This window comes from Chroicocephalus ridibundus, chromosome 1 (genome assembly GCF_963924245.1).
Source record: "Chroicocephalus ridibundus chromosome 1, bChrRid1.1, whole genome shotgun sequence".
In the NCBI taxonomy this organism is placed as follows: domain Eukaryota; kingdom Metazoa; phylum Chordata; class Aves; order Charadriiformes; family Laridae; genus Chroicocephalus; species Chroicocephalus ridibundus.
Genome location: NC_086284.1, coordinates 73,847,727 through 73,863,184, shown reverse-complemented (window position 1 = coordinate 73,863,184; position 15,458 = coordinate 73,847,727). Strand labels below are relative to the sequence as shown.

General features: G+C 38.6%; 1 protein-coding gene across 2 annotated transcripts in view; it reads left to right on the top strand.

Annotated features, from left to right (window-relative positions):
* EIF5B (eukaryotic translation initiation factor 5B) overlaps positions 1-15,458 on the top strand; it is a 38,499-nt gene that overhangs the window by 15,105 nt on the left and 7,936 nt on the right. Inside the window, exons 2-17 of one of the 2 annotated variants that reach the window (XM_063339641.1) lie at positions 677-802; positions 891-975; positions 1,374-2,022; positions 2,476-2,696; positions 2,877-3,027; positions 4,573-4,668; positions 5,854-5,940; positions 7,402-7,485; positions 9,810-10,105; positions 10,743-10,850; positions 10,998-11,108; positions 11,983-12,050; positions 13,215-13,356; positions 14,043-14,174; positions 14,824-15,006; positions 15,134-15,295. In XM_063339641.1, coding sequence (XP_063195711.1) covers positions 677-802; positions 891-975; positions 1,374-2,022; positions 2,476-2,696; positions 2,877-3,027; positions 4,573-4,668; positions 5,854-5,940; positions 7,402-7,485; positions 9,810-10,105; positions 10,743-10,850; positions 10,998-11,108; positions 11,983-12,050; positions 13,215-13,356; positions 14,043-14,174; positions 14,824-15,006; positions 15,134-15,295 — 2,701 coding nt within the window. Of the gene's footprint in view, positions 1-676; positions 803-890; positions 976-1,373; positions 2,023-2,475; positions 2,697-2,876; positions 3,028-4,572; positions 4,669-5,847; positions 5,941-7,401; positions 7,486-9,809; positions 10,106-10,742; positions 10,851-10,997; positions 11,109-11,982; positions 12,051-13,214; positions 13,357-14,042; positions 14,175-14,823; positions 15,007-15,133; positions 15,296-15,458 lie in introns of both variants that reach the window. The other variant, XM_063339636.1, reaches the window with a different exon arrangement.

Genomic DNA, 15,458 nt, shown 5'->3' with positions numbered 1-15,458 from the left:
GAGGAAGAGGAGGCTGAGGGGAGACCTCATCACTCTCTACAACTACTTGAAAGGCCATTGTAGAGAGGTTGGTGCTGGTCTCTTCTCACAGGTAATTAGCGATAGAACAAGAGGGAATGGGTTCAAGCTGCATCAGGGTAGGTTTTTTCTTCACAGAAAGAGCGGTCAGACACTGGAATAGGCTGCCCAGGGAGGTGGTGGAGTCACCATCCCTCGATGTGTTTAAGACTCGTTTAGATGTGGTGTTAAGGGATATGGTGTGAGGGAGAACTTTGTAGAGTGGGGTTGATGGCTGGACTTGATGATCCCAAGGGTCTTTTCCAACCCAAATGATTCTATGACAGTGAAACAGTCTAGTTACATTCTTCCAAGAACTTCAATCAAATCTCACATCTAAACGCTTGAGAGTCAGTGTTGCAAGAACTGAACAGGTTTTATTGTTCCACCTCCCTTCAAGGCAGATGACACAAGTGAAGGTTTTTCCTTTTCATCCTTCTGGGTGGAATAAGGTAATAGTGCATAATGGTTTGTTAAATGTGTTTTTTTCCCCAGGATTGCTTATGTTTTGTGATTGATTTTACATTTTGAAGCCTTTGTTTGTTTATGCAGATGGCTTCTACTTACTTAAACTAAGTGGTTGAGCTCTTGATAACCCTGCTTTCCTTTTGCATTTTAGTGCAAAAGATGATATTGATATTGATGCCCTTGCTGCTGAGATAGAAGGTGCAGGAGCCGCAAAGGAGCAAGAGCCTCAGAAATCCAAAGGCAAAAAGAAAAAAGAGAAGAAGAAACAGGATTTTGAGTAAGCTTTTTTTTTCCTATTTGTCTTATTTCATTCCATTGTAGAAACCTTAATTTATTTAAGTACCATAACTTCTTTCTTTTTTTAGTGAAGATGATATCCTGAAGGAGCTGGAAGAACTGTCAATAGAGGCGCAAGGAGGGAAAGTTGACAGGGAACCTTCTACAGGAAAGGTGAATGCTGAGAGGGAGGTGGGCTATTTTATAGGAAATAATTGAAATACAAGGCACCTCTGTCCCAGAAAAATTCTAGTGGTGCAGTGTAGTTGTAGATCCTATGTGAAACATGCAGCTAGCATGTATTTTTAATTATATGTGATCATAATTTCATAGTAAATTCAATTGTGAAAGCTTTTGCCTGAAGCCATGTCTTCATGCTGATAATTATTCAAAGTCAATCAGAATAAATTGTAATTGTGGGCCGAGGTATAGTACACTCAGCAGGAATAGTTATTGCTTTCAAACTTTGTCTTCAATAAGAGAAGCTTTTCTTGACATCTCTCAGTGCTACTTCCTAGCTCACAATAGCAAGTAATTTTTCATGTCTAATTATTGAATGGTTTAATTACCAGGTTGAAAATGACAATGAAGAAAGCTTATCAAAACAAGATAAAAAAAGGAAAGGAAAGAGTAAAAAAGCCAATCAGGAAAATGACTATGACAGTGAGGAAGTGGAAGATAAAGATAAAAAATCTAAGAAAACTCAGAAAGCAAAACAAGACATGCTTTCTGGCAGTGATGATGATGATCATGAGACACAGCTTAAGAAAAGCAAAGGGAAAACTCAGAGGTCAAATAAAAAGCACGATCTGTCAGAAGAAGATGAAACTAACATTAAGAAAAGCAAAGAGCGTGCAGCATCTACAGGTGGGAGTGGTGATGAATCAGATGACGTCTCCCAGTCTAGAAAAGGACAAAAGAAAAACCAAAAACCGAAGTCCACTCCCGCTGCTGAAAGTGGGGATGATGAAGAAGAACCTTCATTCAAAGTAAAAACAGTGGCTCAGAAGAAGGCAGAAAAAAAAGAACGTGAAAGGAAAAAACGTGAGGAAGAAAAAGCCAAATTGAGGAAGCAGAAAGAGAAGGAAGAATTAGAAGGTGGTGGTAAAGAACTAGCAAAGCCTAAGGAAGCTCCAAAAAAAGCTGAAGAGAAGGCTTCTCCTGAAGTCGCGGCAACCTCTGGCCCTGGGGAAAAAGGAGAGCCTCCTGCAGGAACAGAGGGTGTGTAATGTGGTTTCTAAAACTGTAATTTAAACACTGTAGCTTTTACAAGAAGGCCAAAGAGCTGGCAGGCAGTGAGGATCACTTGGCATTGGGTTGCCCTGTGTGCCTCTCTGTGTTGGCTCACGTGTGGCTGTTTTTTCTGGCCTGTAGTTTGTTCAGGTACATGGGAGAACAAAAGCCAGATGGCGAATTCTCATTACAATATATACTTATAGTTCTGTATTGCAAACATACTTTTTCACTTCCCAGTTATTCTGTTACATGAAGACTTCAGGCCCTGACTTTAACTTAAGAGACAGTTTTTTTTTTTTTTCCTTATGAAGTGCTTATGTAGTAGCTAGTCAAAGTGTTCCTTGTTTGGTGTTATTTTTCACATTTGAAACATTAATTGCATTTAGAATATCTTTAAATTTTCTGGGGTCTTTGAATGTATGCCTCTTCTTTCTATAGCTGATGACAATGAGGGGGACAAAAAGAAAAAAGACAAGAAAAAAAAGAAGGGCGAGAAAGAAGAAAAAGAGAAAGAAAAGAAAAAGGGTCCCAGTAAAGCCACAGTTAAAGCTATGCAAGAAGCCTTGGCTAAAATGAAAGAGGAGGAGGAACGGGCAAAAAGAGAGGAGGAAGAACGCATAAGAAGACTGGAGGAACTAGAAGCGAAGCGCAAAGAGGAGGTAACGTGTATTTTGCTCTGAAGACAGAATAGGGGAGAGGGGTGATCTTAACTGGTACCCTTGTGGGTGCAGTTGGTGGATTAGTCCTTAATATGTCTCTCATCAATAGAGTGTGCCCTTGGCCAGCTTTTGTGTAAAGCATGCTTTCAAATTTCTGCGTGTTTTTTAACCTTTTTCTAGGAAAGGCTAGAGCAAGAGAGGAAAGAAAGAAAGAAACAGAAGGAAAAAGAGAGGAAGGAGCGTTTGAAGAAGGAGGGAAAACTTTTAACAAAAGCTCAACGAGAAGCGAGAGCCAGAGCGGAGGCTACTCTTAAACTACTCCAAGCTCAGGGTAAGCAATAAAGTTTAAAATAATAATAATAAAAATAATTCGTACCCCTTACTGCTCTGTGTTTGTTTTTTCTATCTGGAGCTCGGAGAGCAAATACTGAGTAATTCCATTTAAAGCTGCTCTGTTGTCGGGGAGGCAGTGTGTGTGCCCCCACCCCCTTTTTTTTAAGTAGGTGTAGATGTCTGTATATTTTCATCTTACACTTTAAATGTCCAACTTTTTAATAGATTTTACTTGCGGTTTAAAGATGTCAGTTATAAAACCAAGGAAAAATCACTTCTTTCCATTGCTTAGTCCAAAGGCCAGGAAAAGCAGATGGGTTGTGCTGCAGGTCTTCTAAGACCAGTGATCCGGATCCTCTTGAATTAATTGATGAGCTGGCTTAAGCAAGTGCATTGTTTTGCCTCAAGTTAGCTAGTCCACGGGAACAGTATATTATCTTGCGTTTGCTTCAGGAAAAGGGTATATAGGATCTCCTTTGCTTTTCTGGCAAATACATCCTTTTTCCATTGCAATGAAGTAAAGGTACCCAATGTATTGTAAGCCCGTGTCCTAATTTGTTCCTGGTAACTTGTTTGTGACTAAGGAAATAAATTAATTCCTGGGTGCCGAGTATCCTTCTTTTTGTATTTGTAGGGAAAACTGTCTGACACTTTGCTGGTAGGTGGATGTGTAAGGGTAAGAATCTCTGTAGCTAGTAAAATGTTTGGAGCTCTTAAACGTACACAAAAGCCATTTCTCTTCAGTCGTTTCTGTTAATTAGAATCCTTCTAGTTGTGTGCTGCCACAACTGCATTTTTGTCACATCTACACTGTAAATCACACAGTGTACCTGAGGAATTGAGTGTTTCAGAAGGTGCAGCCATGAATTATTAAATTGTCTTTGCACCAAACTTCTGTTTTTAAGTGAATCCCTTCCAACATTACAGTGTGGTCTTTCTGGTTAGGTGGAGATGAAGCTGATGAATTGAACCTGGCATTATTTTAATTTCTAAAACCATCTATGTTAAACCCAAAAGACAAAAAACCCGCAGCACTGAGCAAAAAGCAAAAATCTATCTACTGACCAGCCTTAAGCTTTTAAGAAGAGCTGTGCCTCTTAACTGCTCCAGATAGTCTGCCAGTCATCCTAGTTTCAGACAGGTTTTAAGTGAGTTTTAGCATAGCAGACTTAAACTGACATATGCTTGTTAAACTTGAGGTATGTGTGCTCATGAAATCCTGTGTAAGTATGTGATAGCTTTATACCCGGAGTCTTAGGATCAGATTGGTTTTTTGTTGTGGTTCCCACCCCCACCCCCCCCCCATTAGTAATCTGACTGCTTTTTGAGAGCATTCAGAGTATCTGAAGAACTATACTTTGCTCAAGTTTTGCAGCTTTTGAAAATCAGACTTTCTGAAAAGATAAAATACACATTGAACCTACTTTCCACTCTCTTCCTTCCTTCACCTTGCAATTCTGGAAGACATGTTGTCATTTAAACCAAAGCTTATGTTTAGTGATTAGTCACGTGGATTTTCTTTCTAACATTTTTTTTTTTGCAGGTGTTGAAGTGCCATCCAAAGACTCTGTGCCAAAGAAGAGGCCAATATATGAAGACAAAAAGAAAAAGAAGCAGCAGCAGATGGAAAATAAAGAAGGTGTGGTTTGCATATAGGGATACTTAATAGATTAGTCACATTTCCGGAAGTGTTTGTGGAATAAATCAGCTAATCCTAAAGTAATTGCACTTCAGGATGCTTCTGAGGTTCTTTTGAAACCCCTGCCCCCACATGCAAGTGCTGATGCATTTGGATCCTGAAGTTGTTTTGAAGACTGCTCACATAATCCTTTGTTTTGCAATTTACTTGACTGTTATTTTTTTCCTAACCTGGGTATTTTCTTTAGAATTTCTAAATGCTGGAGATGTACAGAATGTAAAGGCCTTTTACCAATGTGAGGTTGAATGCTTTGCGTGCATATGTAGGTTAAATACAGTGTAGTGTAAGTAACAGTGACTAGTAATTAAGTCTAAGTTGATGTCCCAGGATGAAAGGGGATTGATCCTGGTTTTAGTACTTCTAAGTTGGAGACAGTTTTTTCGTTTATTTATTTTCTTGTATAGAAAGCCAGTTCTCAGTTTCCAGGGCATGAGTAGGTCAGAGAGCTTGCATTTTTGAAAATTTAAAGTTTATTGCATTGTTTAGACAAAGAGTGAGTGTGTCAGAATTTTTTAGTTTTGTGCTTTGTGGTTTGTCTGTGGGGGTATTACTGTGGCTCTTCTCAAGACTATTCCTTAGTTTAAACAAAACAAAACCCCCTTGCATCAGGTTTCTTTTGTTATTTAGCTGGGTTGGTTTGGTTGGTTTTTTTTTTACATTTGACAATGAGAGTTATGTGGCTACAAGGCACCTACAGAGTGTGTGTAAAGGCCTGAGAACATTGCTTGTCTGAATTGTATCAGTGATTTACTTTTTAATATGGAAGAGTAGAGCAAGAATGGGTAGTTCATTAGTATTCATTTTCTCTTGTCTTTTAAAGAAAGTGAGGGTTTTTTAATGTTCAAGAGCAATGGTAATCCTCTTAGCCAATAACTGACCTATCACATAAATCTGTTTTAACTGCTTAGAAAGCCAAATGTTTTTCAAATAAGCCACATGCTCTAACTTTTGTTTTAGCGTAGTAAGTGGGAGTTCAGTTAGTTTGGTATTAAATAAGTCCAGATTTCGTTCTACTTGTAACAGCACAGCTTAAAAATAGAACTTAAATGTGAAGCTGTGTGTGTCACTGAGTTGGTTTGCACTTTGGAATAATGTAACAACCAGTTTGCTTTCTCGCAATTTCAGAAAGTGTGGAGGTAACTTCCCCAGCTGAAGATGCTGTAGAACTGGAAACACCAGTAAAAGAAGAGATTCCTCTTCCAGTAGAGCCAGGTTAGTAGAAATGCTAATAAATTTAAAACACATAATAAAGGCTGTGTGGCAGTGCTGCATGGTAGGTATCATACCTTGTTGGGTGGGGGCTGAGTGGACATCCTTTCTTGAGGTAGTTGCTGTTTTGTGTGTTTTTTTTTTTTCTTTTCCTTTTCCTAAGGGAGGAACTGATGGAATTTTATGGAATAAAAAGGCATGAAGCTTCAGAATGAGACTGTAAAGGTCCCTTTTTCTGGGTGACTCCAGTGTTCAATTGGCTTAGGCAACTGTCTCAAATAAGTACAGTCGGTGCCTTACGATTAGCTCCCTTGACTTTTCATTTGCTTTCTAAATGGCTGTTTTGTCAGTGGTTAGGTAGGGACAGGGAGTAAAAATGCTGCCTCTAATATTGATGCTGCAATATTCACAGCAATTGTATTCTTGATTCCAAATGTTTTACTTTCACAAGTGCTGCATGCAGTGGGTGCAGGTTAGCTTGTGAAACTGAGTATCAGCATACCAAGTGATTGCCACCCTCATTTTTGCCTACACACAGTACTTCTTTTGGCAAAATCACATTGTACTGGACTTCTTCCTCAGCCTGAACTGTTTCAGTTTTTACCCTTATTCTTAAGTCAGACAAATACTGACAAAATTTCCAGCTTTTTGACAACAAAGCTGCGTGTGCACTATAATTCTAGTTTGACTTATCTCTTGAAGGAGCAGTTCCATTGCTATAGCAGAGAAGGGCTCACTGGTAGAACATCAGTTCCCAGCTAATATTCTAGCAATCTGCAACTTACACTTGATTGCAGAGATGAAATTCTGTGACACTCCATGTGCTGCAACATGTATATTGCTTAATGCCTCTTTTGGAGAGGGTTAAGGGCTTGCATTTTTCCATCTATCTGTTATTGAGAGCTGTAGTCTTTTCATATATCTAATTTCTGCTGGAGTGAAGGTATTTAATGTTTCTGGAATCCATGGTATAATTATGTTAAAGGCACCTGGAGCCCTAAAATAGCACTTTTCGTAGACAATTTTATATTTTCACAGTAATTAAAAATAATACTGTAACTTGTTTTCTTCTCTGTCACTTTGTTAGACATGTCTAACTGTTAATTGGGCAGCTCCTTTCAAGGAACGTGGCTGTGGTAGAGGTTTGTGTGGCATGCATTATGCAGGCACTTGCATGATATGCGGACAGGAACTAGATGAGTAGTTTAGCTATGTCTTCCAAAAATGTGTTTTGGTAGGCAAAGATGCTAGCACTATAAGATTTTGTGGACAGAACTGAAGATTATTTCTTAAGTATGCAACATTTTCTGTTTGGGGAACATGGGGGTAATTTGGTAGAGCTATGGTAGCATCAAACTTGTAAGTTGCAGTTGTCAGTATGTCAAAGGAAGGGGCATCTAAAAATGTTGTATGTTGCTGGGCTGTTTCTTTTGTGTCCTTTAATGTTGAATTTCTCGGTTTCAGAAGAAAAGGAGGAAGAAGAAGAAACAGAAGATGGGGGTTTGGATGACTGGGAAGCTATGGTTAGTGATGAAGATGGAGAGAAAGGTGGGCATGTAAATACCAAACATACTCTTTCTGATTAAGAGGTTTCTTTGGGCTGAGTCTTCTGTATGTTGTCTTTTAATCCCAGCTGGCAACTAGGATCACGCAACTGCTCACTCACTCCCCAGTGCATCTCCTCTCCCCGTCTTGTACCCCCCCAGTAGGGTAGGGAGAAGAGGGAGGAAAGGAAAGGGAAAAATCCCCAAACTCGTGGGTTGAGAAAATAACAGTAGTAGTAATAATAACAGTAAAAGAACATATGAAGTAAACTAATACAACACAAGATCCTCTCACCACCTGTGGATTGGTTACTCAACCAGTTTTCAGCCTTTCTGGAGCTGTGATTCTGGATCCCTGCCCCTGGCCAACCCCCATTTATATACTGAGCATGACGTCTATGGTATGGAATATTTCTTTTTGCCAGCTTGTCCTGTCTATGCTCCCTCTCAGCTTTTATGGGAAGCCAAAAAAGTCCTTGACTAATGTAAATATCACCTAGCAACCATTAAAACAATGTGTGTTATCAGCATTCCTCAACATTCTTCTCATACCAAATCCAAAACGCAGCAACTACTAGAAAGAAAATTAACTCTATCCCAGTTGAAACCAGGACAGTGTAGAAAACAATATTGTATTTGGATTCTCCCTCTGCCCCATTAGATAAATTGTGAGGCAAGTGTGATAAGAAAGGCAGAGCTTTCAGAACCTGCGCTAATGCAGTTCAACAAGACCCTTTAGAATACTCATATGTGCAGTTATCACCTAAAATAAATCAGTTGGATTTTTTTGTTTCTTTTTATGGGAGTAAAGATCCCCTCCTTTTAACATGTGCTTAAACCACCTCTGGGAGTTTAGGGAAACTTTTTACCTGATGCTGTATTTTTCTGGTAACCATCACAAAGCCGTAACAGTTTTACTACACAAATCTGGCAATGTCTAGGAGAGTACCTTTGAACAAGTTCTCAAACAAGTGGGGGGCTACGACGGGGTGAAGGTTAATGTGTGTAAGTTCCAGATACTTTATCTGCTTCTTTGAGAGGCAGGTGTGGAAGGAAAGGGAAGAATTGCCAGAACATTCACATTGCTGTGTGTATATGCCAGAGCCCGTATTCTGTCTGCAGCCAACAGCAATGTTTCTGGGGAAGTTAGAGCTGCGCAAGAATGCAGGGATAACTTCTCAGGTGTTTTCCTCCAGTGGTGGAGGAAGCCCTATTGCTGTGAGTCTTCCTGAACAGTTGATTACTGTTCTTAACGCTTCTATGATGTGACTTCATTGTTTCTTAAGATCAAAGGCTATTCATCAAGTATTTTTTTTACTTGCTCAGCCCTATACTTCCAGCACCTGTCCTTTCAAGTGTAATGCTTTATTTACATGTAGGTACAGCAGCGTGGATTTTATTTCAGCACAAGTGTGTGTTCCTGTGGTGCTGGACTGTTCTATTTGGAGTACTAAGGGCTGCCTGCCTTCTTGAAAGTCTGTTTCGGTCTGTTGCCTGGGAAGAATGTCACATCCCACTTCTCGCAGCTTGGATTTGAAGGACCTGCCAGAAAAAGAGCCTTCCTGGGAATTAGATTTAGTGTATTACTAAGCTGAGGGACTTCCCGCGTGGCAAGGAAACATAACTAAGAGCAGTGAGCCTCCTAGCAGCTCTGTGAAAAACAGAGTGCATGGCTTTAAAGTGTCCGTTAGCTTGTCTTGTGTGATTTTGCAAGTATGATAAATGGGAAGCTTTCAAAGAAAGAAAATTACTTTTTGGTAGTTCTTTTTGTTTGTTGACTGAAGAATTCCTCTGAAAAATATTAATCTTCTCTGAACAGTTTAGGAAAACCTTAAGGTGTAGAAGAGGTGCTAAGGTGTAGAAGAGACCATTTTTTCTGATTGTTACTTCTGCTTAAAAGTGCATTCTTGATCAGTAATACACTGAATCCATATTGTGGTGAATTTGGAGCATTTTTGGCTTTCTGTTTAAAGGTGTTAGTACATTCGTTCATTTATGAAGCTCACAGAGCTTTAAAGAATATCATTATCTAAGTATTTACAAATGATGTCAAGTGTAAGTGTGCTGATAATATCATTCCTCTCCTCAAACTCACTCTGCTTGCACAGATTCTAAACATGTCAGCAGCTCTGAACATGAAATGCTTTTTTTTATTTTATATTGAAAGTTGAAAAATGATCTTGACTAGCACTTCTTGAATGGAACCTACTCTCAGTCCTCACTCTTCTGTAGTAGTTTCTCTTGGGTTTTTTGTTGCCCTTTCCCTCACAAGTGTGAATTTAATAGAAAATTTTTACTTTAGATTTTGTTGGGTTTTTTTTTTGACAGAGAGCAAACCTGTCCACATTGAAGTCAAGGAACAAAATGAAGTAGAGGAGGAAGAGGACGAGGAAGAAGAGGATGAGGAAGAGGAAGAAGAAAGTGAAGAATTTGAAGATAGCGAAGGGAGTGAAGATGAGGATGAAAAGACTTCAGATGAGCGAGAGGCAGACTCCCAAGCTATTGGAAAACAATCTGTGGAAAAAAAGCCCGGCAAGGAAATGAGCTCTGATTCTGAGTACGACTCTGATGATGACCGTACTAAGGAAGAGCGTGCTTATGACAAAGCTAAACGGAGAATTGAGGTATTAAGATATAGCTCTGTTTGAACAGCTGGACTCTTGTGTTGCATAAGAAACAACTTGATCTTCTGTTCATTGAAAGGCCTTTTAACCATATTTGTCAGAATGATGGCTGTGTCATAACTAATATTTAGGCAGGCCCAGAAATTGTGTTAATTAAGAAAAAAGACCTGTTTTTGCCTGAAGCCGAAGTATTTGGTTTTAGGCCACTTGATCACAAAGAATGCGCGCTTCAGTGTCGTTCCCCTCCGCCTCTTCTGGAGAAAGAGGGTATTATCCTTTATAGATAGATACTTCAGATTTCTCAAAGATGTATTTCCAAACTGTTCAATGCTTTTTTGTGGCTGCTAATCTCCTCGGTTTCCTTACCCAAGATGCTTCTTCAGAATCATCAACAAACCTACATGTTAGTGGGTATAATAACTTAGCCTACTAGACTGTAACCAAAACCAAACAAAACCGCCCTTAACTATTGTAAATTTTTGATTTACCAAAAGAGGGATTACAGACCTTGAATTGCTTTGAAAATTTAAGTCTAACTAATATAGTCTGAACTATGTTTTATGTATGTAATCAAGTCAAGACGCGAGCTGTGTTTTTATGGTTTATACTTACCAAATTTTATGCGTCTTTTCCATAGAAGCGACGAGCTGAAAACAGCAAAAATATGAACACTGAAAAGCTTAGAGCACCAGTTATCTGTGTCCTGGGGCATGTAGACACAGGCAAGACCAAAATTTTAGATAAGGTAAGATGCAGAATGTGCAGGCACTGCTTGTGTGTCTTGTTTATGCATGTGGGGGTTTTGGTTGAAAATAGAAAGAATTAAAGTGTACCCAAAGAGATTATTTTGGTCTCTTACACATAAGTATTTCTGGTCTTTTTTTGTCTTTAGCTCCGCCATACTCATGTACAGGACAGTGAAGCTGGTGGTATCACTCAGCAGATTGGTGCGACTAATGTTCCTCTTGAAGCTATTAATGAGCAAACAAAGATGGTGAAAAATGTAAGTTGGAGCACTTCAAAGACTGTTTTTAAAAAAAATATAGAATGTAAACTAGTTAAGGTAGATTTCCTGACATGAGCAGATGAACTTCCCCTCCCATCTCTAATATTGGGCTTGATTGTTTTTTAATTCCTAATCTCTTCCCCTCCCCAAAGGGGGAGGCCATCTCATTTTTAATCGTAGTTGATACACATTTGGTTTCAGATAATGCATTGCCACTTCTTCAAAAAAATACACAAATACTCTGTTCTGGACAGTGCACATATGTGCATAAAATGCTTATTTGTCAATGTTTTGATTGTAAATTGAGACTTTTGAAACTTACTGAGTATGTTTTCTGTTTAAAAATTTACCTTTTTACTGTGTGCACTGAAATTGGGCCAGTTCCTTGGTGATTAATTTTCTTGTGTTGCAGAAATAGTAACTGTTCTGTGTTTCTTGTTTTGGATACTGTATCCAGTTTTGCTTGCAGCAGCATCTGACTGAAAAAACTTGGTAGTGATGGCTCTTTCCAAGATTTTACTATATTTATTAAAAATGTAAAGTCAGTGGAGAAGAGAAAATGTTCAAGACAGGGATGATAAATCTCACTAGTCTGAACTATTTTTTCCTCTTTTTTTTTTTCCCCCCATTTTTCTCTGCCTTGTCTTACAAATTTTAGCTGAACTTATGGCCACTTGATACCTAGGGGAATGTGACGCATTTTTTTTTTTTATATTGAAATGAGCTTTGACTGATTTGGTTTATGGAGGGTGCTGGCATTTCTTAAAATATGTATCTGGATTTTTGAGGTGAAGGCTGCCAGCTCTTAGAGGGTTTTTTTATTTTTCTTCTTGTGTAATTTTACAAGATGGCTAATATTTTGGAATGTTAGTTTGACAGAGAGAACATAAAAATTCCAGGCATGCTGATAATCGACACTCCAGGACATGAGTCTTTCAGGTAATGTTTTCTCACAATATAGTACTTCCCAGAAGTGATGGCTAAAGCATCTGGATATATTTTTAACGAAGTGCTAGGTCTTTGCCTAATCCTTTGTGCTTCTTCTCCCTTTAAAAAAAAACCCAAACAGCAACTCAAAAGCTAAAGTAGGGGAATAAGTGGATTTGCTTACTTTGCGGGTGCTTTTTATTTGGTTAATTGCTGCCCTTTTGTATCAGATTAATTTTCTGTCTTCATGCCAATTGAGCCATGAGTATCTGAAAAAGCACGTAAATAACTTTTTTCTTACTAGTTAGTGTAAGAGGAAAGATGGAAGCAGGAAGGTAGCTGGAGAAGAAAAGGTGAGGATTTCAGGTGACCGAAGTACTCTGCTATAAAAAAAGAAAACTTATGTTCTGGCCTCCCGTTCATAGTGTCCCAGTTAAGATAACTGAGTTCATAAGACTGGAAGTTACTAATTGCACAAGTCGGCTGGTTCTTAGCAGAGCTCATATGCTGTCTAGGAACACCAGCGGCACACAGGCAAGCCACTAAATCAGCTTTTAAGTTTAAAACATGGTATGTGCATCTGTATTCACTGAGGTAGTGCTTGGGTGGAATCCCCAAACAGAAGGATTAAGACTCTGATGTGACATTCTTAAACATAAACCTCTGCAAGCATTGAAATGACAGGTCTTAGGGCACTAGGTCATGTTCTGATCAGTTCCTTGGCATCATACCACTTACAGCTCTTCATCTTCTAGCCAGGGTTTGTTTGGCACCAAAGATGTCGGATATCTTAGCGTTTATGTAGTATTGTATAATGAAATGTCTTGTTTAGATTTTGCACTCCTGTGTTCCACTGTAACCTCAGTTCTCACTCAGAAAAAAATCAGAACATATCTTAACTTGTATAAATATATAATAATTGGGAAACTCGGGATAATAATATTTTCTTATTTTTGCTTACATATACTCTAATGTATTCTGTTAAATGGAATTTACACAGTGCGATTTGAATATTTTTTTTTGATATAGCTTACATTTTTGAGGGAAAAATAATTACTTGATCAGCTTTAGCTTTTTGTTGGTCAAATGTTGTATGACATTGTATTTGGTGTTTTCATTAACGTTCTGTTGCTACATGAGCGATTTTTACTTATTTTTTCTCTTTTAATGCCACAGCAATCTAAGAAATAGAGGAAGCTCACTTTGTGATATTGCTATACTCGTAGTTGACATCATGCATGGTTTGGAGCCACAGACAATTGAATCAATAAATCTGTTGAAATCTAAGAAATGCCCTTTTATAGTAGCTCTCAACAAGGTAAGATAGCTTTTCACTCTCATAGTGTGGTTTTCTACTCTGATAGCGTATTTGGCATCTGACAACTTTCTGGTTTCTTCCATGAACTTGAATTGTTTGTGTAAAGTCTGAAGCGGGGGTTCTTACATCCCCTCTGTTGCATTTTTTCGTGTCCTTGATATCCCAACAGCTTTACAGGAGTTTTGCAGAACAATCTGTCAGTTCTTCTCAGAGACCTTACTAATAAGTTTCTTAACCTTAATGTAGCTTCTGGATATGGTTCATGCTTCTGGAAGTTGCACTTGGGTTGTGTGTGTGGTTTTGTTCGTTTTTTGGTTTTTTTTTCTGGCACCTACTAATATGGATTTGTGTGCATTTTCTGATAAAAGACAAGCTTCATGTTGAAAAGTCTTACTTGATGTAATTAATGTATATAAACTTCTCCCATACGAACCTAGATTATTATAGCTTGAATTTTTAAAATCTGAAGTAATATTGCTATCATGAAATACTGGCCAACATCGGGTAAATACATAAACAGAGATAAATATAGCAGCTAAAGCAAATAAAAAGATTTAATTTGATACTGGAGCAAATAGGTGGCTAGCTACATTGGCTGGTAAAGTATTTCTCTTGGATGATGTGGCATAAGCATAAAGATGCCCTTTAGTAAGCTGCGTAAGATGACATATTACTGTGTTTTCAAGATTGATAGGTTATACGACTGGAAAAAAAGTCCAGATACAGACGTAGCCGTCACTTTAAAGAAGCAGAAAAAGAATACAAAAGATGAATTTGAAGAACGTGCAAAAGCTATCATAGTGGAATTTGCGAAACAGGTAGGTTGGTATATTCATGGTTCTTTGGTTAACAAAAGTGATAGTAAAGATGGTGGGTGGGTGGTTTTGTTTGTTTTTTTTTTTTTTCTTTCCACAAAACACTTGAAATATCAAGAGAACTGTCTCTTCTGACCCATCGGTGTTTACCCCTCATAAACCGAACTTTGTTGTTGTTAAATTAATCTCTTTTAACTCCTCTATCCTTAGAGTGCTAGTTTGGAGAAAAGTAGCAGCTAATTGCTGTGTGTGGTCAATGGAGTCGTGAATAGCAGATTAAGTTTTTAATCCCTATTCTTTCTGTTTTTGGGAATCGCCTGAGAGAATCCCATCTGTCTCTTGTTCCCTTGGCTGCTGGCAGGGCATGAATCACATCGGTTCTGGGAACTTCTGTTGGCGACATAGAATGCTGTCTAGAAGCTAGATGTGGCAATTAGCATTGTAGAGTTATCCCGTACTGCTTCCAAGAGTGGGTTGAGGCTTCGTGTTCCATAGCATACTGTCAGTAACAGCATTTTTTTTTTTTTTTACAACCAGGAATTAAAAAATGCAATAGTAATTGACTGGGGTTGAATGTTATTGTTAATACTGATGCGTGTATATATATATATATTTTTTTTTTCCCCTGTATAACTATTAATCCTGATTCCAGGGCTTGAACGCTGCCTTGTTTTATGAGAATAAGGATCCCCGCACTTTTGTTTCTCTTGTACCTACCTCTGCTCACACAGGGGATGGCATGGGAAGTCTGATAGCTCTTCTCGTTGAGCTAACGCAAACTATGCTGACCAAGAGACTGGCTGAGTGTCAGGAGCTGAGAGCTCAAGTCATGGAGGTAATTCAGCAGCTGTTCTTTTAAATTCACCTAGAAATTTCTCCCTTCCCTGCCCCCTTCTTCCTGATAAAAAAGGTGTGTTTAAAGTACTTAAATAGGGAGTAACTTGCTTTTCCTGTTCATTCAGGTTAAAGCACTGCCAGGCATGGGCACTACCATAGATGTTATTCTGATCAATGGACGCCTGAGAGAAGGAGACACGATCATTGTTCCTGGGGTAGAAGGTCCTATAGTAACTCAGATTAGAGGTCTTCTGCTGCCTCCTCCTATGAAGGAGCTACGAGTTAAGGTATGGAAACTGGTTCGTGTATTGACACTTAGAGAAGATTGAGGACCAGAAAAAAAACAATCAAGTTTAAAAAAAAAAAAAGAGAACGTAGTGGAATGCAGTTATATTAGCAGTATCTGAGGATGACTTAAAGGATAAAATGGTGCACATCTAGTGTTTTTGT